General features: G+C 32.3%; 4 protein-coding genes across 4 annotated transcripts; 3 read left to right on the top strand and 1 right to left on the bottom strand.

The window, feature by feature from the left end:
• On the top strand, nucleotides 1–1,221 carry LOC135128332 (uncharacterized). The gene is made up of 5 exons (XM_064055241.1): nucleotides 1–122; nucleotides 174–423; nucleotides 471–742; nucleotides 797–825; nucleotides 992–1,221. The coding sequence occupies exons 1-5, from the start codon at nucleotides 66–68 to the stop codon at nucleotides 1,140–1,142; spliced, it is 759 nt and encodes a 252-aa protein (XP_063911311.1). The 5' UTR covers nucleotides 1–65; the 3' UTR covers nucleotides 1,143–1,221.
• Nucleotides 1,222–10,852: 9,631 nt separating this feature from the next.
• On the top strand, nucleotides 10,853–12,156 carry LOC135128333 (uncharacterized). Its single transcript, XM_064055242.1, has 6 exons — nucleotides 10,853–10,962; nucleotides 11,017–11,155; nucleotides 11,211–11,312; nucleotides 11,363–11,616; nucleotides 11,677–11,702; nucleotides 11,755–12,156. Exons 1-6 carry the CDS (start codon nucleotides 10,903–10,905, stop codon nucleotides 11,975–11,977), a joined length of 804 nt encoding a protein of 267 aa, XP_063911312.1. The 5' UTR covers nucleotides 10,853–10,902; the 3' UTR covers nucleotides 11,978–12,156.
• A 5,448-nt stretch (nucleotides 12,157–17,604) lies between these two features.
• Nucleotides 17,605–18,684, bottom strand: LOC135128334 (uncharacterized). Its single transcript, XM_064055243.1, has 5 exons — nucleotides 18,583–18,684; nucleotides 18,344–18,527; nucleotides 18,040–18,293; nucleotides 17,954–17,979; nucleotides 17,605–17,901 (listed from the first exon to the last, which is right to left on the bottom strand). Exons 1-5 carry the CDS (start codon nucleotides 18,640–18,642, stop codon nucleotides 17,772–17,774), a joined length of 654 nt encoding a protein of 217 aa, XP_063911313.1. The 5' UTR covers nucleotides 18,643–18,684; the 3' UTR covers nucleotides 17,605–17,771.
• Nucleotides 18,685–23,162: 4,478 nt separating this feature from the next.
• Nucleotides 23,163–24,475, top strand: LOC135128335 (uncharacterized). Its single transcript, XM_064055244.1, has 6 exons — nucleotides 23,163–23,272; nucleotides 23,328–23,400; nucleotides 23,456–23,566; nucleotides 23,619–23,881; nucleotides 23,942–23,967; nucleotides 24,019–24,475. The coding sequence occupies exons 1-6, from the start codon at nucleotides 23,213–23,215 to the stop codon at nucleotides 24,248–24,250; spliced, it is 765 nt and encodes a 254-aa protein (XP_063911314.1). The 5' UTR covers nucleotides 23,163–23,212; the 3' UTR covers nucleotides 24,251–24,475.
• The last annotated feature ends 2,192 nt before the right edge of the window (nucleotides 24,476–26,667 follow it).

Here is a 26,667-nt window from a genome sequence, read left to right on the forward strand (position 1 = left end):
CGTCATTTTACAGTAATTATGTATCAATTAGTCGAAACTGGTGCTGTGATATAGTTCTGTCTACAATGCCTCTGTCCAACTACCAGAAAGCTATAGGTTATATATCAGGAGTTTTGGGAACTGTAGGAATCAAAATAAGTTTCTGTACTAACTAACTAAAACTTTATTTTTAGCTGCAAGCAATAATATGGTTCATACTTTCACTACTCTGCCTAATCTATTATTACAAAGACATAACCATTACATCACGTTCCTTATCTATTCTTGAAGCTATCTACGTGAAATTTTTAGATCCCAATTTTTTCTACTGGCATTATTCTTCAGACGACGTAATCATCGAACCTGCAGCTTTTGCTGCCTATAACTGGGTGTACATCTTCATTGATGTTCTCTGGTTTGCCGTTTCTGTAAATCAAATTATTGGTAAGTTATCAAATACATTACAAAAATTATCTAAAAAATAATTTTAGATTTTTCTACAAACTCTAAGGGGTTGTATAAGTCGATACGGTCTTTCATTGCTGCCACAGTAATCGTCTCAGTACTTGATGTCATTTTTGTGGTTTCTCTTGGAATAGATTATAATGAAACTTGTGTTAACTCTGAATGGGAGCTTAATACAGAGCTTTGCGACAAAGCGCTCATTCCGGTGTTAATAATTAGTGCCAAAGTGTTTGTTCTGTGGGTACTGAACGTAATTTTTGTTTACATGCTAAGACATATAGCTACGAAGTTACAAATGGTAAAAATTAACAACAAGATATTTAAATTTACTGTATTATGTTTTGTGTTACAGGAGATATTAGAAGTGGGTTTGCAAACTTGGTAAGTGACAGATAAAGTATACAGGGGGTTAATCTCAAGTCGTTCATAAAAGTTACAAAATCAGTTAAAATAGCCTTCGTTGAGTTAACATCAAACGTTTTAAATTTTTTGCTCTTGTTTTTGGAAAGGGTTTATTTGTATTTTTTTTTTTTCATTTTATTTTAAGGACTGTCACGCCCGTTACGATATATAGCCCGGAACCTCCACCTCCTCCTGTGAATACACTGATTGTAGAAGAGACTATAGTTGTTATGGCAGTTCAAGCTTCCGTCGATAGCCCCACTTCAGACACTTTAGATGGACGATATAGATATTAGCTGTATCATTATATGCCAAAGCTGAAATGTGTTTGTCTACTATTTTATGCGATTTTTTAATAATATGATGGACGTACTAGTTTTTTATTTATCATATACATATAGATTTTAAAGTAGATTTCGAGAACAGTAAACAAAATATAATCTCATTTGCCAAAATCGCTCTTATCTTAGCAGACACTAGCCCCGCCCACCCACCCTTTATTTTCTTCGTAGGTATAATTATATCTATTATCCATTCACGATCATTATATAGTAAAGTAGGCTTTGATATTTTTTCTTTAAGTTGGATAAACTGATTTGATGATTTAGTTTTTTATCTGTCAGTAGTCTGATTGACATTTGCTTTGAGCTCGATTGCCACTTTTCTACTTCATTTATTCGATCAAAATTATTAGACGCAATTTTTAATCAGGCACACAAATGTTTTAATTTTGTCGGCATAGATAATTTGTCATTGTGACAGATTCCCAGATCATTGCGACATTATTTAAAAAAAAAATGCCTAAAATAGTTTTACTGCAACAAAAAATTGCGATAAAAAGATGTTTTTTGGAGTTTCGAAAAGACAGGCCCGATTTTTCTTTCGAAGTAGTAACTATGAGGGTCTCGAACATATTTTCTGTAATGTAAAAATACGCTGAAAAATATTTTTTAATTTTTTTTCTCATAGGTGGGAACATCAACTGTGGCGAAAATTTTATCAACAGGGGACCAAAATTTAAAAACATCACTATCTGGCAAGCGAAAACCAACGGATTTATTTACAAATTATATGTTTCGGAAAGACATCCAACAACAAATTTGGCAACTTAATGAAAAAAACGAATATTTTACTGTAGATACTCTTTTGGCATATATATTATAGGGAACAGTTGGAATTTAAAGGAGGGCGAACCACATTATACAAAATTCTTAAGTCAATATTCTAGAGTGCAGAGACCAGTTCAATCAACTAAAAAAATATGGCTGAGAAATATCGTAAAAAAATCACCACTGTATGTTTTCTTTTTAAGTTTTTTGAGTCATAACCATCATAGAATCGCTTGAAAATTGGCACATGGATAAAATATCACTTTTTACAGGGCGCAGAGTCACTAAATGTTTGTTAGTGGTACAATTTGTTTAAATAATAATGTGTTTATTAAAATCAAAATATACCACAAATTAATGCAAAATACGTCGAATAATTTTAAAAGGAATATCAGAGGAAAATTAATGATCTATTGGTTAGCAGAGTTTTTAACAAAAACTAACAATTATTGAAAAAAATGGGTATCAATTCGACAGAATTTCAGCAGTTAGTTCAGTACTTTGCCGATAGGAGCGCCACTAAAATTTACGGAAGGGACTTCCGAGGTAAAACCCTTATCGCCTGCTCTACCATAAGCTGATTGTTAGAGTTCTCGGCTGATTTTTCTAATTTATGGCAAGGAACTCAGTTTTATAACAAGCCGCCAGGACCGGCCGTAGTAATCTATTGTTAAGGAATTTAAATTTTAGCAATGAGGTACTATCATAAAACCGATTAAAACTGGGGAACTATAATATTTTTACTCCACTCAGGATCCTGAATTCAATACACATGATTACTAAAAATTCATTGTAATATTATTGTTAATATATATTTTGCTTTGTTAATTAATAAAACTAATAAACTTATTTATAATAATAATAATAAAAATCAACTCGAAATCCGACGAACACCTATTACTGCAGTCTCCGAAGAGGTCGATGGAGCACGTGGCATCACCTCGGGAAACACTACCACAAGGACAATTAACAACGTATTAGTCTCTAATGTTTCTCAGACAAATCAGCCTCAGACCATTAGAAGACGAGAAGAACCGAAAAAGCGTAAAAAATGGTCTCTAGACATGAATTTACATATTATGCGCTTATATTATAAAATTACAAACAATGAAACTGATGTAAGTAATTATCGTACAGCTCTACACGAAGCCTTCAGCCGTGAGTACCCAAATTTTCCAGTTACCATTCAAAATTTAGCAGATCAACGTAGAGCTATAGTTAAAAATAACTACATACCTCAACTTACTCTAGAACAATTAAAAAATGAACTTTCTAAAACCATTAATCCACTTCCTGAAGATATCAACAACACAGTACCAAATACATTACTGACTGACACATCTGTCACCAATTTGTCAAAAACAACATCTCAAAATAAGATCCCAATTATACCACAAAATAGTAATAGTAGTATATTAAATACACCAGAGACACGAACTGACAGATTTACTAAAGATTTATTAAACAAAACACCTCAAAATAAGATCACAACCGTAACACAAATTACCAACACATTAACTGACAAATCACTTAACAATTCATCAAGAACAATCCAAAACCAAATTAACATCACAGATAATCTACAAAACACGTACTACAACACAGAAGACACATTAATCAAAACTGTCAACAAAAATTTTAAATTTCACATTAATTTCCAAAATGAAATTGAAGACCAATTTAAATTAACTTTCGAAACATGTTCTAAATTAAAACCAAATGATAGACAATCACTTCCCCGCCAGTGTTATTCTAAAAAGTTTCTGGCAATTGTAGAAATAATGAACTCCTTCATTTTACCAAAATATCTCACAAACTCGATCTCTTTTGAAAAACTTCATACAATTATCTACTGTGCAGCTTTAACTTGTATTCAAATTAACACATGTAAAGATAACATAATAAATACAAACAACAATCGCATACCCTCCACCCCTCATTGGGAAACACGGTTAAATTATAAAATTAATAACATTAGAAAACAACTAGGTCAAATAACACAGTACCTTAGAGGAGTTAAAACACCACACATCATGACATGTATGCATTCGATACTGACCAACAATAATTTTCATCAAACTGATTACGATGAGTACAACACAACACTATCCGAAATTAAAGATACACTATTACAAAAGCTTTCCTTATATAGCAAAAGACTTAAAAGATACAAACAATCACATCTCAGAAAAATTCATAACACTAAATTTTTAAACAACGAAAAACTATTCTATCAACATTTAACTAATTCAAGCAAAACTCAATTATCCGGTGAACTACCAAGTTCACAAGATGTAACAACATTTTGGTCAAAACTTTGGTCTCAAGAATTTGAATTTAACCAATCTGCCAAATGGATTCCTCATATATATAATAAACTATCCACAGTTACACCAATGAATGATCATCAGATAACACTTGCCGAATTAATAAATACCATCAATAAGACACACAACTGGAAATCACCAGGACCAGACAAAATCCATAATTTTTGGATAAAAAAATTAAATTGTGTACATATTCATTTACTACATCACTTAAATCAGTTCCTTCTTGACCCATCATCTTTTCCAACATTCTTATGTCATGGTGTAACATACTTAAAACCTAAAGATAACGACACAAAAAATCCATCAAAATACAGACCTATCACATGTTTACCGACAATCTATAAAATATTAACCTCATGCATTACACAAAAAATATATCAACACTGTTTTAACTCTGACATCATTAATGAAGAACAGAAAGGATGTATTAAAGGATCCTTTGGCTGCAAAGAGCAATTAATCATAGATTCCATCATCTGTGAACAAGCTAGAAAAGAAAACCGAAACATATATACTGCTTTTATTGATTATAAGAAAGCTTACGATTCTGTCCCTCATTCCTGGTTATGCAAAATTCTGGAATTATACAAGATTGATACTAAAATCTGCACTTTTCTCAAATGTTCCATGGAATTTTGGAAGACCACCCTCCAAATAACCTTAAATGAACAAACAATTCAGTCAGACCCAATAATGATCCGAAGAGGAATTTTTCAAGGCGATTCTCTTAGCCCGTTATGGTTCTGCTTAGCAATAAATCCCCTCTCCGATATCCTGAACAGCTGCAATTATGGGTTCAATATAAGAATTAACAAACAAAGAGAAAACAGAATAAGTCACTTGCTGTATATGGATGACATAAAAATATATGCAAGTACACAAAATCAGTTAACAAACCTATTAAATCTGACTGAACAATTTTCCGGTGATATTGGTATGTCCTTTGGTATTGAGAAATGTAAGACCCAAGCAATCAGAAAAGGCGTGTTTCACCAAGTACCACATATAACACAGAATAAGGAAATAATTGAAGCCCAAGAACGAAACGATACATACAAATATCTGGGTTTCTGTCAATCCTCCCACATCAATCATACCAAAACGAAAACACAGTTGAAAGATCAATACGTAGCGAGATTAAAATTAATATTGAAGACACAGTTAAATGGAAAAAATTTAATGAAAGCAGTAAATACATTCTGCGTTCCACTGCTAACATATTCTTTTGGAGTCATTAAATGGTCCAAAACTGATCTTGAAAATTTAAACATCGCAACAAGGAAAATCTTCACACAGTATAGAAGGCATCACCCAAAATCATCGATTGAAAGATTCTCATTACCAAGACAGAATGGAGGAAGGGGTTTCCAGAACTTAGAAAACTTATATCAGAGACAAATCTCAGATTTGAAGAAGTATTTCTTGAAACGAGCGGAAAGAAATGAAATGTTTCGCACCATCACAAGAGCAGATTTGAACCACACACCCTTAAATCTGTCGAACACCGAAAAAATCCACACCCCCCACACAATAGATAAAATAATAAGTGGGCTAAAACAAAAACAACTACATGGAAAATTCTACAAAGACTTAGAAGAAAATCATGTCAATAAGAAGATGTCATTGATTTGGTTAAAAAAATCAAGTTTGTATGCCGAAACAGAAGGATTTGTGTTTGCTATTCAAGACCAAGTAATCAATACCAAGAATTATAGAAAATACATCAAAGATCCGAACATAAAAAACGACTGCTGTCGCCTATGGAAAGCAAAACCTGAAACGATCCAGCACATAATCTCTTCTTGCAGCATCCTAGCACAAACTGATTACAAAGCTAGACACGACAACGCAGCCAAAATCATTCACAAAGAATTAGCAACACTTATGAACTTAATCGAAGATACGACACCCTATTACACTTACATTCCGTCTCCATTCCTTGAAAATAACAAATACAAATTATACTGGGATCGCACAATACTTACAGACTGAGGGGTCAATTCCAAGTTGGTGGCGCAAGTCAGTGGTGCAGCGCAACTTTATAATGCTAATTTGGGTATCAAATGCTGGTTGCTAGGGGTGACGGAATAAACAAGCGCAATTTTTCGAGATAAATTGCGCCAACTTGCACTGCCTACTAGAGGTGCCGCAACTCCATGGTGCAAATTTCAATGGAAAATTTCAATTTATCTCGAAAAATTGCGCTTGTTTATTCCGTCACCCCTAGCAACCAGCATTTGATACCCAAATTAGCATTATAAAGTTGCGCTGCACCACTGACTTGCGCCACCAACTTGGAATTGACCCCTGAGGGGCCAATTCCAAGTTGGTGGCGCAAGTCACTGGTGCAGCGCAACTTTATAATGCTAATTTGGGTATCAAATGCTGGTTGCTAGGGGTGACGGAATAAACAAGCGCAATTTTTCGAATTTTCCATTGAAATTTGCACCATGGAGTTGCGGCACCTCTAGTAGGCAGTGCAAGTTGGCGCAATTTATCTCGAAAAATTGCGCTTGTTTATTCCGTCACCCCTAGCAACCAGGCTTTGATACCCAAATTAGCATTATAAAGTTGCGCTGCACCAGTGATTTGCGCCGACAACTTGGAATTGGCCCCTTAGGGGCCAATTCCAAGTTGGTGGCGCAAGTCACTGGTGCAGCGCAACTTTATAACGCTAATTTGGGTATCAAATGCTGGTTGCTAGGGGTGACGGAATAAACAAACGCAATTTTTCGAGATAAATTGCGCCAACTTGCACTGCCTACTAGAGGTGCCGCAACTCCATGGTGCAAATTTCAATGGAAAATTCGACACAACTGCGTTTGTTGATTCCGTCACCCCTAGCAACCAGCATTTGATACCCAAATTAGCATTATAAAGTTGCGCTGCACCAGTGACTTGCGCCACCAACTTGGAATTGGCCCCTTAAACATTACAGCTAACAGACCAGACATCATACTTATCAAAAAACACACGAACGAAGCCATTCTCATTGACATTGCTATTCCCAACACAAACAACATTATTCAAACATACGACACCAAGATTTCCAAATATCTACAATTATCGATAGAAATGAAATCCATGTTAAATCTTAAAAAAATTTCAATTCTACCCCTAGTTATCTCTAATGTAGGTGTAGTTCCAAATAGCTTAGTTGAGAATTTAAAGTCTTTGCATTTGAATGATTCAATAATTGTCAAAATTCAAAAAGCTGTTTTGTTAGGAACATGTCATATTGTTCGTAAGTTTCTTGAACAGTCTGATCATGTCAGTCAGATTAGATTAGCACCAGTAGGTCAGAATAGTGTAGGTCACTTTTCATGTGATGCGCGGATAAATGGTCGGTAGTTAGGCTAGACTTTTGGGGATGGGGTGAGATTAGAGAATAATAGCAGACTAATTTGTATGCTGTAATTCTAGAATCTCGAAAGTTGTTCTGTTAATCTAATCAATGCATATCATTACTTGGTCTTAGTACCCGTAATGATAGAAGTCTTGCCTGAATGCCGGTCATTTCCGGGTCAGTGGTGGGTCTTAATAAAAAATTATAAAATACAGCTTTTGTTTAACACGTATAAGTGGCTAAGTGTATCTACCACTTATCCCAGAAAGGAGGTGTTTTAAAAAAGCCCTACGCCCAGTAACTTCTCCCTTCATTGTTTACTCGAAAAAAGTGCTCGTATATGTTTTCATTTGCCGAGAGATCATTTTCAAAATATATTTATAATAAAAATATGCAAGTCTCGGTGATGAAAAATGTACTCCTAATAAATTATTAAAGTACATAAAAAAATAGAAACAAATTTTATTTATTTTAAAAAAATCTCTCGCAAAGGCAGGTTCCTCTTTCTTCTTGAATCAATTATTTCGGGCAATAATGCGCCAAAGTAAAATCTGCCAATTTTATCTGCCATCTTTTTACATATATTTCTTCGTCTTTATAAATTTTTTTCTATATTTATTCCTTTGGGTGTCCATAAAACAAAATAAACTTGTGAAATACCCGTAACAAGCATTTGTCCCTGGACTTGAAAGTAGTAATCATGATTTTTTTTTAGTTTCAATTCTCTGTCTGTCAATGTACAAAATTTGATTATTTTTTTTCTAACCGCTTCTTCAGGGGACAAATCTTGCGATTTTGAAGGGCATTTAATTTCGACTAATGCACTTCTATCCTCTAGAACCCTGTCTGGACTAGCAGCCAAGTAAGGACATTGTTTTGAAATAAACAAGCCAGTTTTTATATTTTTATTTATTTCAAAACACTAGACAGCTTTTTCCTCACTTTGCTGTTCATAGTATGTATGGATATTACCTCTAAATGTACTGTACAACAGAGACTCCACAGTTTTAGCTATTGCTGTAGTCGGTCTAAGTTTGTAAATACGTCCAAACTTTGAAGCCGTAACCCTAATTTCTCTTTCTTTGACCAAATGTGCCTGTTGTCTAATGTCTATTTCAATTTGGTCTAAATTCAAAGATAATTTTCCCAAAAAAACCTCTTTGGCTGTCACAAATGTTTCTACATCCATGACAGGATTTTCTAAAAAATATTTAAACTATAATCGCAGTCGGGACCAGTATACGTAAATTTTTTTACGACATATTTTTTTACGAATACTTTGTCTAAGACGAGCTTGTTTTATAGACGAACAATATTTTTTTGTTATTAAACCAGGACCGTTTTAATCACAATATATTTACTTATCCCCTCTAAAAAATTGATTTATTCACCTCAAAATTTTGCTGAATAAATCCTATCTAAATTGTATAAAATATGATGAGTCTCTTCTTGTGATTTATCATTCCATTCATGTTTTTTGGATTTGCATATACAGGATGACCCCAAAAATTAATGAATGCGTAAATTTATTTTATTGATTTATTACAGAACCCAATGCTTTGAAATCTTGCAAATGTTTTAAGGTTATAAAGAGCATAATAAATTTTTAGTCAAAATATATTTGCTTATCCCCTCCAAAAAATTGATAACGTCAGCTCAAAAGTTTGCCGATAATCCTGTTTAAAATTTGCAAAATATGATGAGTCTCTTGTTGTAATTTATCATTCCATCATATTGATTGGATTCGGATATACAGGGTGACTCAAAAAATTTAATAAATGCGCCAATTTATTTTATTAATTTAATCAGGAACTACAAAACCGAATGCTTTGAAATCTAATGTGAAAAAAAAAACATAATAGGCATGCAGTCGTCACGTTTCCGATAGCGAGGGGAGTACTGTTTAAACTCATCAGACCAATTTTTTTGATTTTGCCATTTTTCCTTTTCTCAATTTTTCGATGTTTTAGTTTGGGATTTTTTCACTGTTTCGATTATTTAATTTTCCTTCCATTTTTAGATTTTCCAGTATTTCAGCTTTGGAATTTTGCAATATTTCGTTTCTTCAATTTTTCAAATTTTTGATATTGTGTTTTCTCGGTTTTTAAATTTTTCGATATTTTAATTTTTCAGTTTTTAAAGTTTTAGGTTTTTAGATTTCTATCTCGACTTTTCGATTTTTCAGTTCCATGATTTTTCAATTTGTCGAATTTTTAAATTTTAGATTTTTTGTTCTTGATCATTCAATTTTCTGAGTTTTCAGGCTTAGATTTTTTTTATTGTTCAATTCTTGGATTTTTAAAATTTTTGTTTTTCAAATTTTCCTATTTATCAACTTACTGGGATTGCAATGTTTTGATTTTTTGATTGTTCAGTTTCTCGATTTTTTGAATTTTTAGTTTTTGATACGATTTTTTTTTTCAAAAATTTTCAGTTTTTCAATTTATTAACTTTACGATATTTCAGTTTTACGATTTTTAATTTTTTTTATTTTTCAGTTTTCAATTTTTGACGTTTCTAAATTTTTCGATTTTTCAATTTTTCGATTAACTGATTTTTTGATTTTTCTATTTCTCCATTTCTCGATTTTTCAATTCTTTCTTCAATTGCGATTTTTAAATTTTTCGATTTCTGGATTTTTCAATGTTTCAGTTTTGGATTTTTTCACTTTTCCGATTCTTCAATTTTCTTTCCATTTTTCAGTTTTTCAAGATTTCAGTTTTGAATTTTTTCACTTTTTCGATTTTTCAATTTTCCTTTCATTTTACAGTTTTTCAGTATTTCAGTTCTGACATTTTGCAATGTTTCGGTTCTTGAAGGTATTTTAATTTTTCAATTTTTAAGTTCTAGATTTTCCGTTAATTTTTTGGTTTTCCTTAATGTTTTGATTTCTCGATTATTCGATTTTTCAAGTGTATTTTTTTAGTTTATTAAAAATTACAGCTTGTTTTATTAATAAAAAAAAATAACAGGTGGAATGTAAGAAAAGTAAGAAAATTGTCCACGGAGCTTCCTGAGTCTAATTATTTTCGCTGTAGTATCATCACTTAAACTGTGTGTCCTCTTTTGATACACTGTGTATATTTTCACCATTCTAGCGACACACATGCCTACTTAGTAGTTTTTCTGTGATAAACTCTGCGTTTAGTTCCTGCTCAACCGCTAAATTGTTTTTTAAGCTTATCCTTATCTATCACCGGAGCGGGTATTACGAAGGGAGATTACAAAATAGGTTCATAAAATTCATTTGTCACAACAAAATTGAGTGAAAATGACGAAACTAACAAAGCCTCAATACAGACTAGCAACCGTTGCCTCTGTTTTAGGAATAGTAAGTGCTTTATTATCATATTTTTTTAATTTAAATTATACGTAAATTTTGTAGCTTCAGGGGACAGCTTGGCTTGTTATGTCGATAATCTGTATTGTAGTATATTTAGAGAGCAAAAGTGGACCTCCCGATCTTCCTCAGCAAACAACCCTGGATATCTTCAATCGCGACGTTTTTAGAATTTTTCTGAATGGTTGTTATTGTTTCGCCTGTACATATTTTACATATTGTTTTATCTTATTTTTTAGGAAACTCAGGGCCTATAAGTTCTAACGGTTTTACTGTATTTATGTGGGTGTATTTGATTACTGATAGCATTTGGACAGTCGTTTCTATTTTGCAGTTACGCAGTAAGTACAAAATAGTTTGAAGTGTTTGTCGTTTGACCCACTTTTTTCAGTAATAAATAAAACCCACAGTAACTGTCTTAACTTATTCAAGTGCTGGGCAGTAATAACATTTTTAATTGCCTGCATTGATTTGTTACTAGTAGTGCTGCTTGGAGTTGATTATCATGAAAATTGTTCACTACCCTATAGGTGTACTGATGTATACATTCCCGTACTTGTTATAGCTGCGAAAGGATTTTTCTTGTGGATTATTAATGTTATTTTCGTTTATGTTTTCTACAAAATCATTAGGACCATCCAGTCTGTAAGTAACTACTATTGTTAAAAATTAAATTAATCCAACTTGTCTTTGTGTATGTTTCAGGGAAAAAATTTGAGCAGAAGTTTGCTGTGAGTGATTTTTTTATTCGTGTGGATGTATTTTAATGTCTTTGAATTGTAGAAGCGCAGATCCACAAATTCCTCGAGCGACTCTTCAGTCGTCTACCAATCGGAGTAACGGGGCAAATCAGAATAACTGGTCGAATCAGTCTGCACCCTATAATAATAATGATAATTTTTGGAGTAATAATCCAAGACCTGTTGCCTATGATGGAAGGAGTCCACCAACAAGTCCTATGTATTATCCAGTGCAGCAGCAGCAGCCATCTTATGCCAGATATTAGAAAGCATCGACATACTTTTCGTTGATTACCTTTTATTGAGGATTAAGATAAAAATTCTTAAATGACTGTATATTGCTTAACGTGTGTTGATTAATTTAAAACTGTGTCGTCTCAACTGTCGTTTTATAATTTCTAGGTATAGAAGGAAATAATTTAGTCATTAAAAGTATTAAATAAAATATTTTTATTTTACTACTTTCTAGTTCCACTTAAACAAATAATTATTTGAAATGGTCTTCACTAAGAAAACACAGAACCTCGCTCGCCTTTGAAGTACATTAGAACAAATCCAGTTTGTTAGAAAAATGATAAATTAGATTTTGTGAATTTTATTTTTTTAGTTAAGTTAAACCAAAGATATGTGTGGATGGATAAAGAGGCATGCTGTGGGTGTTTCAAGTGAGCCTTTTGCTAACCAAATTTTGTAATGAGGTTATCATGTTATCAATATTATAGTAAGGACACGTATATTTAAATAGATTCAATGTAATACTAATAATAACAATACTATATTTTTAAATTTTGTCGAAAATATGTGAACTGTTTTTGTTTTGATTGATAAAATAAATAATCTAATCAAAATATGGCCTTTAGAATGTACAAACGTTCTATAATAAAATGAAAAAAAAAAGCAGCTTAAATCGCTATGCTAATTTATGACATTTAGATAATAGTTAGACAGACAGACGTTTAAAATAAATCGCGGGGTTTGTATATTTTTTAAATGCCAATAATAGTTATATAAATATCATTCCTTATCATTCTTCTAGACTTTGGTTTATTAATTCGCTCTTTTGCCCCAGACATCCAGATTTTTAAAATTTTATGTTAGCAATATGAACGAAGGCCGTATTTTATAGACCACCAATGTTGTATTTTATAAAAATTGAACCCTATATTTTTAATAGAATTACTTTTACAGGGCATCTCAAATAAATCAATGAAATAATTTATTTTATTTATCAAAACAAAAAAGGTTCACCTATTTTCGATAAAATTTGATAATTTAGTACTGTTATTGTTAGTATACCATTGAACCTATTGAAATTGATATACGTGTCCTTACAAAAAAGATTGATAATGTCATTACAAAATTTTGTAAGAGATAAACTCACTTGAAACATGCACCCAGCATGTCTCTTTAGCTACACATATCTTTGTTTTAACTTAACATTCATAAGAGCAAATTTTATAATTTTTCTAAGAAATTGGATTTGTTGGAGTATATTTCAGAGGCGAGGGAGTTCTATCTTATACCTTTGACTAATTTTTTATAACATGAAATAATAATTTGGTAGTTATACAACACAATATTTTAAACCCTACAACAATTTTTAAATAATTAGAATCAGTAACAACATTTTCGTTTAAATTATTTCCTTCTTCCACCTAGAAATTATAAAACACATTGAGACGATACAATTTCAAATTAATTAACACAACTTAAACAACATACAGTAATTTATAATTTTTTATCTAAATCCCCAATAAAAGTTAATCAACGAAACTACGTCTGTACTTTATAATACTTGGCAAAAGATTGCTGTTGCTGCACTGGATAATACGTAGGACTTGTTGGTGGATTTCTTCCATCTTAGGAAACATGTCTTGGATTATTACTCCAAAAACTATCACTAGAGAGCGGATTTATATGCACAAAAAAATTAAGAATAGGCGCTTAAATAAGCACAACATTTTCAATAAAAAAAGTTTTATTTTAAGCAAAAAAGCATTAAATAAGTATAACACTTTCATTAAAAAAGTTTTATTTTAAGCAAAAAAGCATTAAAAACATAATCATATTACAAATCAAAGAACACTTCTTAGAACTTTGGATAAAATATTATTACAATAATCCTAGACTTTATATTTTACACACGTATTTCAGTTTTCTTTAAAACAATTTCATGCATGGTCTGCTGTTTAATTTTAGAAACTTCAAACATTTTCTTCCTTTCTACATGAAGAGTCGTTCTGACATGTTGCGTCACGTTATATTTTTTATCACTTTGAATCTAAAACAACGTACATATAGAGGACTAGCTGACCCCGTGAACTCCGTTTCACCTACAATTTAATTTTGAATCTGCAAAATCGAATGCTTTGAAATCTTGCAGATGTTTTAAACGTATGATAAGCATAATAAATTTTTATTCAAAATATATTTACTTATCCCCTCCAAAAAATTGATGACGTCAGCCCAAAATTTTGTCAAATGAATCCTATCTAAAATGTCCAAAATAGGATGAGACTATACTTGTGATTTATCATTCCATTCATATTTTTTAGTTTTGCTTATAGGGGGTGTCTCAAAAAAATTAATCACTGAGTCAATTTATTTTATTGATTGAATCAAGAATTGCAAAACTGAATTTTGAAATATTGCAGACGTTTTGAAGTTACTGTTTGACATGGTAGGTTTTCAATCAAAATATACTTATCTGTTTATCAAGCCCAAAAACTTGAAGACATCATCTCAAGATTTTGCCGAATAAATCCTATCTAAAATGTGGAAAATATCATCAGTATATTTTCGTAATTTATCACTGCATTCATATTTTTTAGATTTGCTTTTACAGTGACTCAAAAAAATATATGGATCAGTCAATTTATTTTAGTGAATAACTCAAGAGTTGCAAAAATGAATATTTTGAGATCTTGCAGACGTTTTAAAGTTATTGTAAGCATGGTAAATTGTTAAGAATATTTATTTATTACCCCCAAAAAATTGATGGAATGGCTCACTCGATTTTCGCAGATAATTTTGGGAATACAATACAGTTATTTTTAGTATTACACTGCACCAATCCAAGGTGGTATACCTACGTGTTGATAGTAAATGTTGATTAGGTCATCACAAAATTGTGTGAAGAAATGACTCAACTCGAAAATGTTGAATAAGTTTCATTATACTTTTGGTGCGAAGGAAGTTCTGTCGAAACAACGTTCGATCAATTTTTTGACAATGGTTGATATAAATAAAACTCAGTAGATGCTCATACTCGAAATACGAAGTATCTATGTACTCGAAATCAAAATATTTCTAGTTTTTCTAGATGATACTAATACTTCAGTAAGTAACAGTTGATGCTCAAGTAGCATCTCGATACAACAAAAAAGAACAACAGTGACAGTGTTCAACCATCAAGGCAAAAATCGAGTCACCAAAATATAAGTTAGTGTGGGGTAGACACCTTGCGATGGGAATCTCTATGGCCAGTGTTAGAAAAAACGCACTGCACAATTTATGCATAAATAAAAGTTAATTACATGAAAAGTTTTCGATATTCCTGCTCCTAATGTGTTTTTCAAACTGAATGCACTTTTTGACGACGTTCCACATTCATGAAAGTCACTATGTTTAGTTAAAATTCACTCTTACAACGATCCTACTGGTTTTCTAAGCTACTTTACAGACAGCTCAGTTATTTGCCACGCCGATGCTCATTTCTAGATTAAATGCTCACAAAACGCGTAGATGTTCAGTTTGTGTCCGGGGAGATACAATGTTTCCCAGTAGGTACTCAGTACATAGAGTAGATGCTCAGGTATATAAGAGTAATAATGAAGTAGGTACTTCGTACTTCGAATATGAGTATCTACTCAGTTTTATTCATACCACCCAATGTCTCGCTTCAACGTTTGACTATTATGTTGATTATGAGCACAACGCTGATCAACTTCCATATCCGAATTACCCATGAAATAAATCAATGCGGTTTGCACCTGAGGTAGTTCGTCGCACATTTGATTCGTGGACCTATGTGAGGATGTCGTCTTCTCGGCATTTTAATGAACTTCATAAAACGACACAGAATTATTTTCAGTCAATCAAATCTGTAAATTTTGTCTTGAGAATTTTAAAATATTGAAAACTTCAAATTAAATCCTCGAATAACGGTAAAGTTTGAGGTTTTGTCGAAACCAACAAAGTGAATATAGGTAAATAGAATGGCAGATCAAAATAAATAAGAAACTTTCGCAATGTGTAATTAAATTCACTTTAACCAAGATTTTTCTTAAAATAAACGACGTTTTTTTTACGAAAAAACAAAAAACGATTTCAAATGCAATATACTTTTCACAATCGCACGGAAGAATTAGTTTTGTATGACACGTCAGTTAGACGACGGGTCCGTCAGAAACTAATGAAAGTAATTCGAAGTGGCGATTCCCATACATAATTTTTAGAATTTTTTAATTTTTTACTGTTCTTTTAAGTTATCCTTATTTTTTTTTATTTATAAAGCATCCCCGTAATATAAAAAGTGTTTCAAATCGGTCAAGCCGTTTTTGAGTCTTAGCGAGACTAATAGGAACAGCAATTGATTTTTATTTTATAGATGATTAATAAATGGGGGTTGGTGGTAGAAAGGTGAAAATTTAGGGTTATGTGTATTTTTTGATGCCAAATCTTAAAAAAATAAAAATAAAAAAATTTGTCAAAAAAATAGACAAATTTTTAGGGTGGGCCACCCTTATCACTTTGGGGTTTAAAAAATAGTTTTCAGCCTATTGTCAGACGTACCGAATAGACATAAAAAATTTCATACAAATCGGTCTACCCATTTCGGAGAAGTTCGGTTACAAACAGTGTGACGCGAGAGTTTTATACATAATGCATTATTATTTTAGAACAAATTTCATTACTATAAAAAAGGTTATACTGACTCGACCTTAAAAGATAGACATATGCTGTCGCGGACTTTTGTTTAGAACTTTTAGAGGGGAACAATTTCGTCATACATGATTTTTACGTAACTTTAACCGTTTAAGCAGCGTAAGCAACGGAAGCTGTCAAAGGAGGAATAATTTTCCCGTTTTTCCGAATTTTTCATTGCTACTTCGCTCCTAATGATCGTAGCGTGATTTTATATACCTATATGTAGATATGATACATGCACTATCCAACACAAAAAGATTTTTTGAATTTGAACCAGTAGTTTCTGAGATTAGCGTGTTCAAATAAACAACAGCTTCAGCTTTATTATATAAGTATAGATTAACAACGGAAAATAGATAAAAAAAAAATAGTGGGCTTACGGTTTTCACACAAGCTCTGCAGAATATTTTGTTGTTTTCTAATTTTAATTCTGGAAAGTCCCTTATCCACTCATCCGGTGTCGATTTTACTTTCGGCATTCTTTTAAAATATTAGTAATATTACCAAAAAGAACTCAACATGTAACAAGGGAGAACCACGTATAACACTGTACTACGACAGATGCGATAGACTGATGGTTGTGAAATAAACGGTTCATTTACTTAAAAGTTTCCATTAGAAAAATTTTAAGGTAGGTAGTTGGGTACAATAATCCTTTTTTCTAGAAAATCTTCAACGGTCTTGCCGCAAAATGCCGAAAAAGAACATCTGGTTAAAAGCTTTAATTCATTATCAACGGAAGTAAGGATTTAAAGTCATAAAATCTATGGAGTAGTTTTCCAATCCTATAATAAAATTTTATTACTCAAACGACCGGAACCTATTCACAGAAAGGGTCTCGAGTAAGTGTACTTCAATGGTCAAGTCCAGGTAAAATGCATACGCTACGATACGGCTAACTAACAAGTATTTGTTATCCCGACAAAGCCGGCATTTGAACAAAATAGGCATTAAAACTCATATCATTAAATAAGCATAGATGTTTTAATATGCATAAAATTGAAAAAAAAGCAAATAAACATAAAAAAAAATGTGTCAAATGACTCCAAATTGTATCATAGTTACAGATATAAAAAAGTTTTGAAGTGCTTACATTTTTCACAAAAAACATTAAACCTAGAAATCCGCTCTCTAACTATCACTATTATTATAGGGTGCAGACTGCTTTGACCAGTTATTCTGATTTGTCCCGTTACTCTGATTTAGGCAGTTATTAGTAGACGGTTGAGAAATCGCCCGAGGAATTTGTGGATCTGCGCTACTACAATCCAAAGACATTAAAATACACCCACACGAATAAAAAAATCACTCACGGCAAACTTCTGCTCAGATTTTTTCCCTAAAACATACACAAAAAGAAGTTCGCTTAATCTCATTTTTAAAAATAGCCGCTACTTACAGATTCGATGGTCCTGATGATCCTGTAGAAAACATAAACGAAAACAACATTCACAATCCACAGGATAAAACCTTTCGCAGCTATAACAAGTAAGGCAGGAGTACAACTGAGTTCTCCTGAACCCCGTATACAATTTTCATTATAATCAGCTCCCACCAGCACTGCTAATATCAAATCAATGAAGGCAATTAAAAATGTTATTACTCCCCAACACTTGAATATGCGAAGACAGTTACTGTGGGTTTTATTTATTGCTGAAAAAAATGGGTCCATCGACAAACACTTCAAACTTTTGTGTACTTACTGCGTAACTGCAAAATAGAAACGACTACCCAAACGCTGTCAGTAATCAAATATACCCACAAAAATACCATTAAACCGTATGGACTAACAATATAGATAGACTCCTTCCTTCCTTCCAGATAGTTGGTCGCTATAAATAGTCCAATAAATGTAGCTGACAAAAAAATCCAAGCTGTCCCCTCAAGCTACAAAATTTATGTAAAAATTAAATTAAAAAAATTATAATAATAAAGCACTTACTATTCCCAAAACAGAGGCAATGGTTGCTAGTCTATATTGAGGCTTTGTTAGTTTCGTCATTTTCAGTCAATTTTGTTGCGACAAACAGCATCTACGGACTTATTCTGTAATCTCCCTTCTTAATAACCATTCCCAAAATAGATAAAGATAAGCTTAAAAAATTATTTAGCGGTTGAACAATATCTAAATAGCAATGCGGAGATTATTAAGGAAATAATATTTTTCTTTGTTGTATGAATGTTTGTTGCTAGAATGGTGAAAATGTACACAAAAGAGACACAGTTTATTTGTCGTATTTTATTCTATTTCTGGAAATTATAAATCTCAAAAAGAAAAAAAAAATCAGTATTTTTTTCTTATTCTTGATACATGTAATATAACAATAATACAGTAATTTGACACAATAATTCTCCATAACTATAAAATAAAGTACTTTTGTTTTTTCTTTAGATTGCCATAAAATTACTTGCACAGAACTTTCTTTATCTCCGAAGCATAAAAACAACACAGCTGACGTCACTAAGTTCATATTACCGTCACAAATCAGATTTTTATGCTTATTCTGTTTAAATAATAAAAAAAATGATGTAGTACTGAAGTTATTTCACACTGCTTATCAACGAAAATGGAAATATATTAATTTTGTTAGTGTACAGGTGAGTCACTAAGTGCCGCGCTCACCGGTATCTCAATAAATATTAGAAATAGAAAATAAGTCTAAGACTAAAATTGTACAGTTCTTCGAGGACCATATACTAAATTTATATAAGCTATACAGAGTGTTCTATTTTTAAGGCTTAACACACAGTTTAGTTCTTTCAACTAGAATACCCTATAGACTTTGACATTCAGATTAACCTGCTCTGAGACTCTATAAACATAGCTTATTGTCGAAATCCGATGTTTGAGCAAGGTCACATTATAATTTGATTTTCTTGAAATTTTTTAGCAATGGAAGGGTGGGTCCACCAAAAAAATCCGAATGAGGCTACTTTTAAAATCTGAGTCACAACATTTTGTGAAGAGTTAAATAAAGATACGCACTTTTTTGCGGAGGAAATAACATTGTGTTTTAATATACGGCGTGTTTATAAAAAATATGAAATTTTCAAATATCTGTATCAGAGTTTTTTTGTTGCAATTTTAAGGAATATATCGAGGTATTGAAGGAAAGAGAACAAAAAATAAAATGAAATGCAGTAATAAAATACATTTGAAAAACTGAAACATGTATCTATATCGGAAAACTGTAAGCTTAAGTTTTTTAAAAGCACTCTGTATATTAAAATTGTATTTAATTGATATCATAACAAAGCACGTACCTCTGCCTATAAAGCATTGAAATACACATCTTAAAAATATCAATATTTCAATTTTTTTTGAACCATTGATTTGATAAAAAATAAAAAAAAATGGGATGAAATGGCAACGTCCTATTTTAATTTCAAAAATAAATTATCGCTATGAAGCCTAGGAAAAGGCTAATAAGAATATGTAGAAATATACCGGGTGTCTGGAAAATGGCGGATTAACACTCCGCTACGCTCTTAACAATCAACTGATGAGTCTGGGAAAAATAGTAAAAAAATTCCTTCTCATATTTTGGTGGCCCTGTTTAATTACAATTTCATTGAGAAGGTACGAAGATATGGTTGTTTTGTTTTTGTAATAATTTGAAAACAATGTTTACTTGATATAAAGCAAAAGTACAAATCAACAAAAATCGAATAAGCAATTCAAAATGTTTGACGTATAAAAAATTGTCAAAGTTTTCAAAACCCTACGTTTAAAATCTTCAGAGTTAATTTAAGGTCCCCTGGTGTTTTCGGATAAATTTAAAGGAATCTGGTGTTCTGTTGAAAACAATCTTTTGAGCTTTTAGTTTTTATTTTTTATGAATGTGAAAAAGTATTGAGTGTCGCGGTTTTTTTTTTTTTTTTTAATTCGGTAGACTCTTGGGTGTCCATGGTGTATTATTTTGCGAGCTCATGGGGATTTTTTTTGTAAATTATTTAAAACAATTTTGGGGGACTTTGGTCTTCTATTGTTAGAAAATTCTGACTTGATCTATTTTTGAGTTAATGGTGGAACCCCGTTTTTTTTGAAAATTTTAAAACAATCTTGAGATTGTAGATATTCCAGTTTGGAAAAAGTTTGAAAGTGCTTTGGAGCCTCTAGTGTCTTTTCTTATAATAATTTAATTAAATTTCTTAGAGAATACGTCATTTGCTAAAGTCAGTCTGATCTTAACAGGTACTAGCCCTACCCACCCGCCCTCTTTTTTTTAAGGGTATGTCATTTGCCAAAATCAGTCTTATCCTAACTAATAGTTGCTAAGAAAAAATTAATTTTGGCAAATGCCATATTCTCTAAGAAAAGAGAAGGTGGGTGGGCGGGGCTAGTAGATGCTAAGATAAGACTGATTTTGGCAAATGAGATCTCTCTAAGAAAGTAGAGGGCGGGTGGGCAGGGTTAGTACTGCTAAAATAAGATCAATTTTGGCAAATGGCATGCACTCTAAAAAAAGATAGGTTGGGTGGGAGGGGCTAATAGCTGCTAAAATCAGTTTGTTGCGTTTATTGTCCTGAGAAAAAATAAAGGTGGATTTCAGTCACCATCGTTACTAAGAAATCAGAAATTAAGCCCGAGGTATTCACGCATTAGGTGCGTGCACTGTTGCCCATTTTACTTTTATAAAATTACGTTTTTTTCGTAATCTACATCATAAAGAATTTTTTAATTATTTTTTTGGGAAACCTCCGTACATAACGTACTAAAAAGTTAATCCGCCATTTTCCACTCACCCGACAAAGGCTATTCCATTAAAAGAAATATTTTGTGCTATACCTCTAAAACAAAACACTCTGTATAGTTGAAATTAATTTTAATACTTGTTAGTCAAGCAGCCATACACAATATCTGACTTTTTCTATCTCTAATAATAATTAATGAGATATCGAGGACCACGCCCTTAGTGACTCGCCCTGTATATAATGATCTGTACATATACACGGTGAGTTCTTGGAAGACTCTACTCTAAATTATGTTTAACTTAGAAAATGTTCTATTTTAAAAGCGTAACATAGGACTTCATTTTTTAAATGAAACATCTTATTATTATCATCTAATATTAACATTGAATTTTATTTTACTTTTTACTCTTAGTTTAGAACGACTTATACGAGACGTCTTTAAATTAAGTTTCAAATTCAATTAGTATTTTAACGAAAAAATGCAAAACCAGCGTAACAAAGGAACTGAAAATGTGTGTGTTTTTAAATATTAATATTTTTAAGATGTGTATTTCAATATTTTATGGATAAATAAACAGAGGTACGCGTTTTCTTATGGTATCAATTAAATACAATTTTAATATACAGAGTGCTTTTAAAAAACTTAAGCATACAGTTTTCAGATATATATCTGTAGATATGTGTTTCAGTTTTTCAAATGTATTTTATTACTGCAATTCATTTTATTTTTTTCTTCAATACATTCGAGTATTTCTTAAAATTGCAAAAAAAATCACAAACTTTGATATCGATATTTGAAAATTTCTATTTTTTATAAACACACTGTATATTAAAACTCCAATTTCATTCCACCTAAATAAAATGCGTATATTTATTTAACTTTCACAAAATATTGTGACCCATATTTTAAAAGTAAGCTCATTCCGAATTTTTTGTTGCTAAAAAATTTCAAGAAAATCAAATTAATTGAGCAAGGTCGCAATGGATTTCGACAATAAGCTATGTTTATAGAGTCTCAGAGCAGGTTAAACTGAATATATCAAAGTCTATAGGGTATGATATTTGAAAGAACTAAATTGTGTGTTACGCCTTAAAAATAAAACACTAATATTTATTGAGATATCGAGGAGGGCGCGCGCTTAGTGACTCACCCTGTATACTAGCAAAATTAATATGTTCCATTTTCGTTGATAAGCAGCGTGAAATAACTTCAGTAATATCTTCTTTTTTTGTTATTTAGACATAATAAACATAACAAATCTGATTTTTGACGATAATAATTTTGGAAGCACAGTTGCTCTGTAAAATTTTATTATATTCACTCCTAATATCAATTTAGTGACGTGTGGTCTTGTTCTGCTTCGGGGATTAAGTAAGTTCTGTGTAAATTATTTTATCGCAATATAAAAAAAATCAGAAGTACATTATTTTATGAAAAATTATTGTGTCAAATTAAGCTCTTCTACGAGGTCTAAGATGTCCATAATTTAGCATCTTACTGTATTTTTGTCATACAACGTGTATCAAAAATAAAAACAAATACTGCAGTCTAGTTTGAAATATTATTATTAGGGCTTTTTGAGAACTTATAATTTCCAGAAATAAAATAAAATACGAATCTAAATATTTTGTACTAAATTAACTTAAAACATGTCTCTTCTTTTGGTACACTGTGTTTTTCACCATTCTAGCAATACACATTCTTACAACACAGAAAAATAGTATTTCCTTAATAAGCTCCGCCTTGGTATTTAGAAATTGCTCAACCGCTAAATAATTTTTAAGCTTATCTTTATCGATAATGGCAATGGTTATTACGAAGGGAGATTACAGAATAAGTCAATAAATGCTATTTGTCACAACAAAATTGAGTGAAAATGACGAAGCTAACAAAACCTCAATACAGACTGGCAACCATTGCCTCTGTCTTGGGAATAGTAAGTGTTTTATTATTATAATTTTTTTAATTTAATTCATACATAAATTTTGTAGCTTGAGGGGACAGTTTGGATTCTTTTGTCTGGGATGTTTATTCCAATAATTTTAGGGAGCCCCTTTCTGGATGGTTGTTATTGTTTTCTCAGTGCATATTTTAGTTACTGTTTTATCTTATTTTGCAGGAAAGTTGGAGTCTGACTATATTATTGTTCCACGCGGTTTGGTGGTATTTTTGTGTATATATTTGATTACTGACTTCATTTGGGTAGTCGTTTCTATTTGGCAGTTATGCGGTAAGTACAGAAAAATTTGGAGTGTTTGTCGTTGGACCCACTTTTTTTTTAGCAATAAATAAAACCCACAGTAACTGTCTTAACGTATTCAAGTGCTGGGCAGTAATAGCATTTTTAATTGCATTCATTGATTTCATATTAGTAGTGCTGGTTGGAGTTGATTATAATGTAAATTGTATACCGGATTCAGGAGAACGCATTTGCACTCCTGTATTCATTCCCGTACTTGTTGTAGCTGCGAAAGGTTTTATCCTATGGATTGTGAATGTTATTTTCGTTTATGTTTTCTACAGGATCATCAGAACCATCCAATCTGTAAGTAACTACTATTTTTAAAAATTTAATTAACCTAACTTGTCTTTGTGTACGTTTCAGGGAAAAAATTTGAGCAGAAGTTTGCCGTGAGTGATTTGTTGTTCATGTGGGTGTATTTTAATGTCTTTGGATTGTAGTAGCGCAGATCCACAAATTCCTCGGACGACTCTTCAACCGTCTACAAATAACTGGCCAAATCAGAGCAACGAGTCAAATCAGAATAACTGGTCGAATCAGTCTGCACCCTATAATAATAATGATAATTTTTTGAATAATAATCCAAGACCTGTTTCCTACGATGGAATGAGCCCACCAACAGGTCCTACGTATTATCCAGTGCAGCGGCAGCAGTCTTTTGCCAAGTATTAGAAAGTACCGACATACTTGTCACTGATGAACTTTTATTGAGGATTTAGATAAGAAATTTTAAATGGCTATATTGTGTGACGTGTGTTAAATAATTTAAAACTGTATCGTCTCAACGCGTTGTTTTATAATTTCTATGCCGTTGAAGAAATAATTTAAACGAAAATGTTGTAGGATAGTGAGTTATGTTTAAGAAACATGTTTTCTAATTAAAGTCTTATTTGACCACTTTCTTGTTCTACTTAAAGAAATAATTGAGTTAGCGGTAAAATGTAATTATGCTGTGCTAATTTTGTTGCAAACATTTAGGCGTTTAAGGAAAAAACTCAAAGCGGATTCATACACCACAAGTATAGGAGTACATTATTGCATGACATTTAAACAATCTTAAAATAGAATTCTTTGAAATGACGCTAAATCTCGCCATCATTCTTTTCTTTTTTATACTCTGTCTGTGCTTTGGTACTTCAGCCTTTACTGTTTTTCTATACTCTCCATTATATTTAGACTCCGATGTTCTCGATCTGCGTTCTTGGTTAACTATATCCTTATCTCTTACACTCAGTTCCTCTTTCATACTCCTTCCCATTTCTCTCATTCTCTCTATTTCTTCACATGCATATCCCTTTCCTTCATAATACTTGTCCCTTTCGTTCCAAATATTTTTCCCCCTTCCTTTTTTATTTCTTTCCAACATTCTTGCAATCACCAAATCATCTGCGTACGCCAACGACCACACTTTCTCTTTGCCGACTACCACCACTCCTGTCTGTGCTTTTCTCAACATTTCATCTATATTATCTCCTAGATAAGCTGCAAACAATGCGGGGCTGAGTGGACATCCTTGTCTCACTCCTCTATTTGTATAAAAACTCTCACTCTCTATTCCATTCACTCTCACCGTATTTACTGTTTCTTCATATATTTCTTCCATTTTCGTTACCAAGTATGCATCTACTCCCTTTCTCCTCAAATACTCCCACATTTTCTCTCTATTCACGCTATCAAACGCTGCTTTGAAATCTGTGAACAATGCGTACATTCGTACACCCTCTTTCCTTATTTCTCTTCCCACTAAATGCCGCAGGATGTACACATTGTCCATAGTACCTCTTCCTTTCCTAAACTCTGCCTGGCCGTCTGGTAACATACCCCTTGCTTCCATTTCCTTTCGTAACCTCTCATCGAGTATCATTGCATATATCTTGTACGCCGTATTGAGCAAGGTAATCCCTCGGTAGTTCTTCAGATCACTTTTTTGCCCCTTTTTAAATAATGGGATTATTATACCTTCTCTCCACTGCCGAGGAAACCCTTTTCCCTTCCAAACTCCATTTACCACTTCCCATATCTTTTCTTTCACTTCTTCTGTCCCGAACATCCACGCTTCGTTCTGGATTCCATCCCCTCCTGGTGCCTTTCCTCTTTTCAGTCTTCCAGTCTGTCTTTCTATTTCATCTTTTGTTATTTCCGAACCTCTCCACATTTCTTCCGTCGTTGTGATTCCTTTATTTATTTTGCAGCATTTTTCCTCACAAATTCCCAATAATTCCACAAAGTGTGTTTTCCATTCATGTATTTTGATTTTCCCGCTGATTTCAGTCTTCCTTCTCCGTTTCTTGTTTATATATCTCCATACTTGCTCTTCTGTTTTCAGGGACTTTATTGTCTTCTCTTCTTCTTCTCGTTTTTCTCTTTTTCTTTCTTCCCATTTTCTCCTATAAGTCTCTCTTGCTTTTAGGTACTCTTCTTTCCTTCCCTTGTTATTCTTCCATTTTCTTTATTTTTCTCTTGTTTTTCTCTTCAACTCACTACATTCTCCGTTCCATCCATTATCCCTCCCTTGCCATATGTATATCTTTTTTCCGTAGCTTCTACAATTAGGTTGCTCAGTTCCACCATCATAGCTTCTATATCTTCTTTTACTTCGAATTTCTTTTTTTCTAGTCTACTTCTGTATCTTTGAATTCCCTCTTCATCCCATATTCTTTTTTCTAATTCTTTTCTTTCGTGTCTTTTCTCTTGTTTTTCGTACTCTTGCTCTTTTCCTTTGATTTTTATTTCTAGAGGCATGTGGTCTGATTCTACCCTTTCCCCCATTTTGAAACTCTCTATTTCTTCCCTCGCCTCTTCGTTGACAATCCCATAGTCTATAATTGATTCTCCCCTAGCCCCTACGTATGTCCATTCTCCTTCTTCATCCCCTTCTTTGTTTCCATTCAAAATTTCCCATCCCATTTCTTCTATTATCTGCCGCAATATTTTCCCTTCTTTGTTATTTGCTTTATCTTTTGATCCTCTTTTCTCTCCCTTTTCTTTATCTATTATTCTTGTCCCCTTATCGCCCAATCTTGCTTTAAAATCTCCTCCTATAAGTATTTTTTCATCTACCTTTTCTTTTGTTTCCATTTCTATGTTCT

The sequence above is a fragment of the Zophobas morio genome, unplaced genomic scaffold (assembly GCF_036711695.1).
Source record: "Zophobas morio isolate AGI-343-1 ecotype UQ-CSIRO unplaced genomic scaffold, CSIRO_AGI_Zmor_V1 ptg000012l, whole genome shotgun sequence".
Classification (NCBI taxonomy): Eukaryota; Metazoa; Arthropoda; class Insecta; order Coleoptera; family Tenebrionidae; genus Zophobas; species Zophobas morio.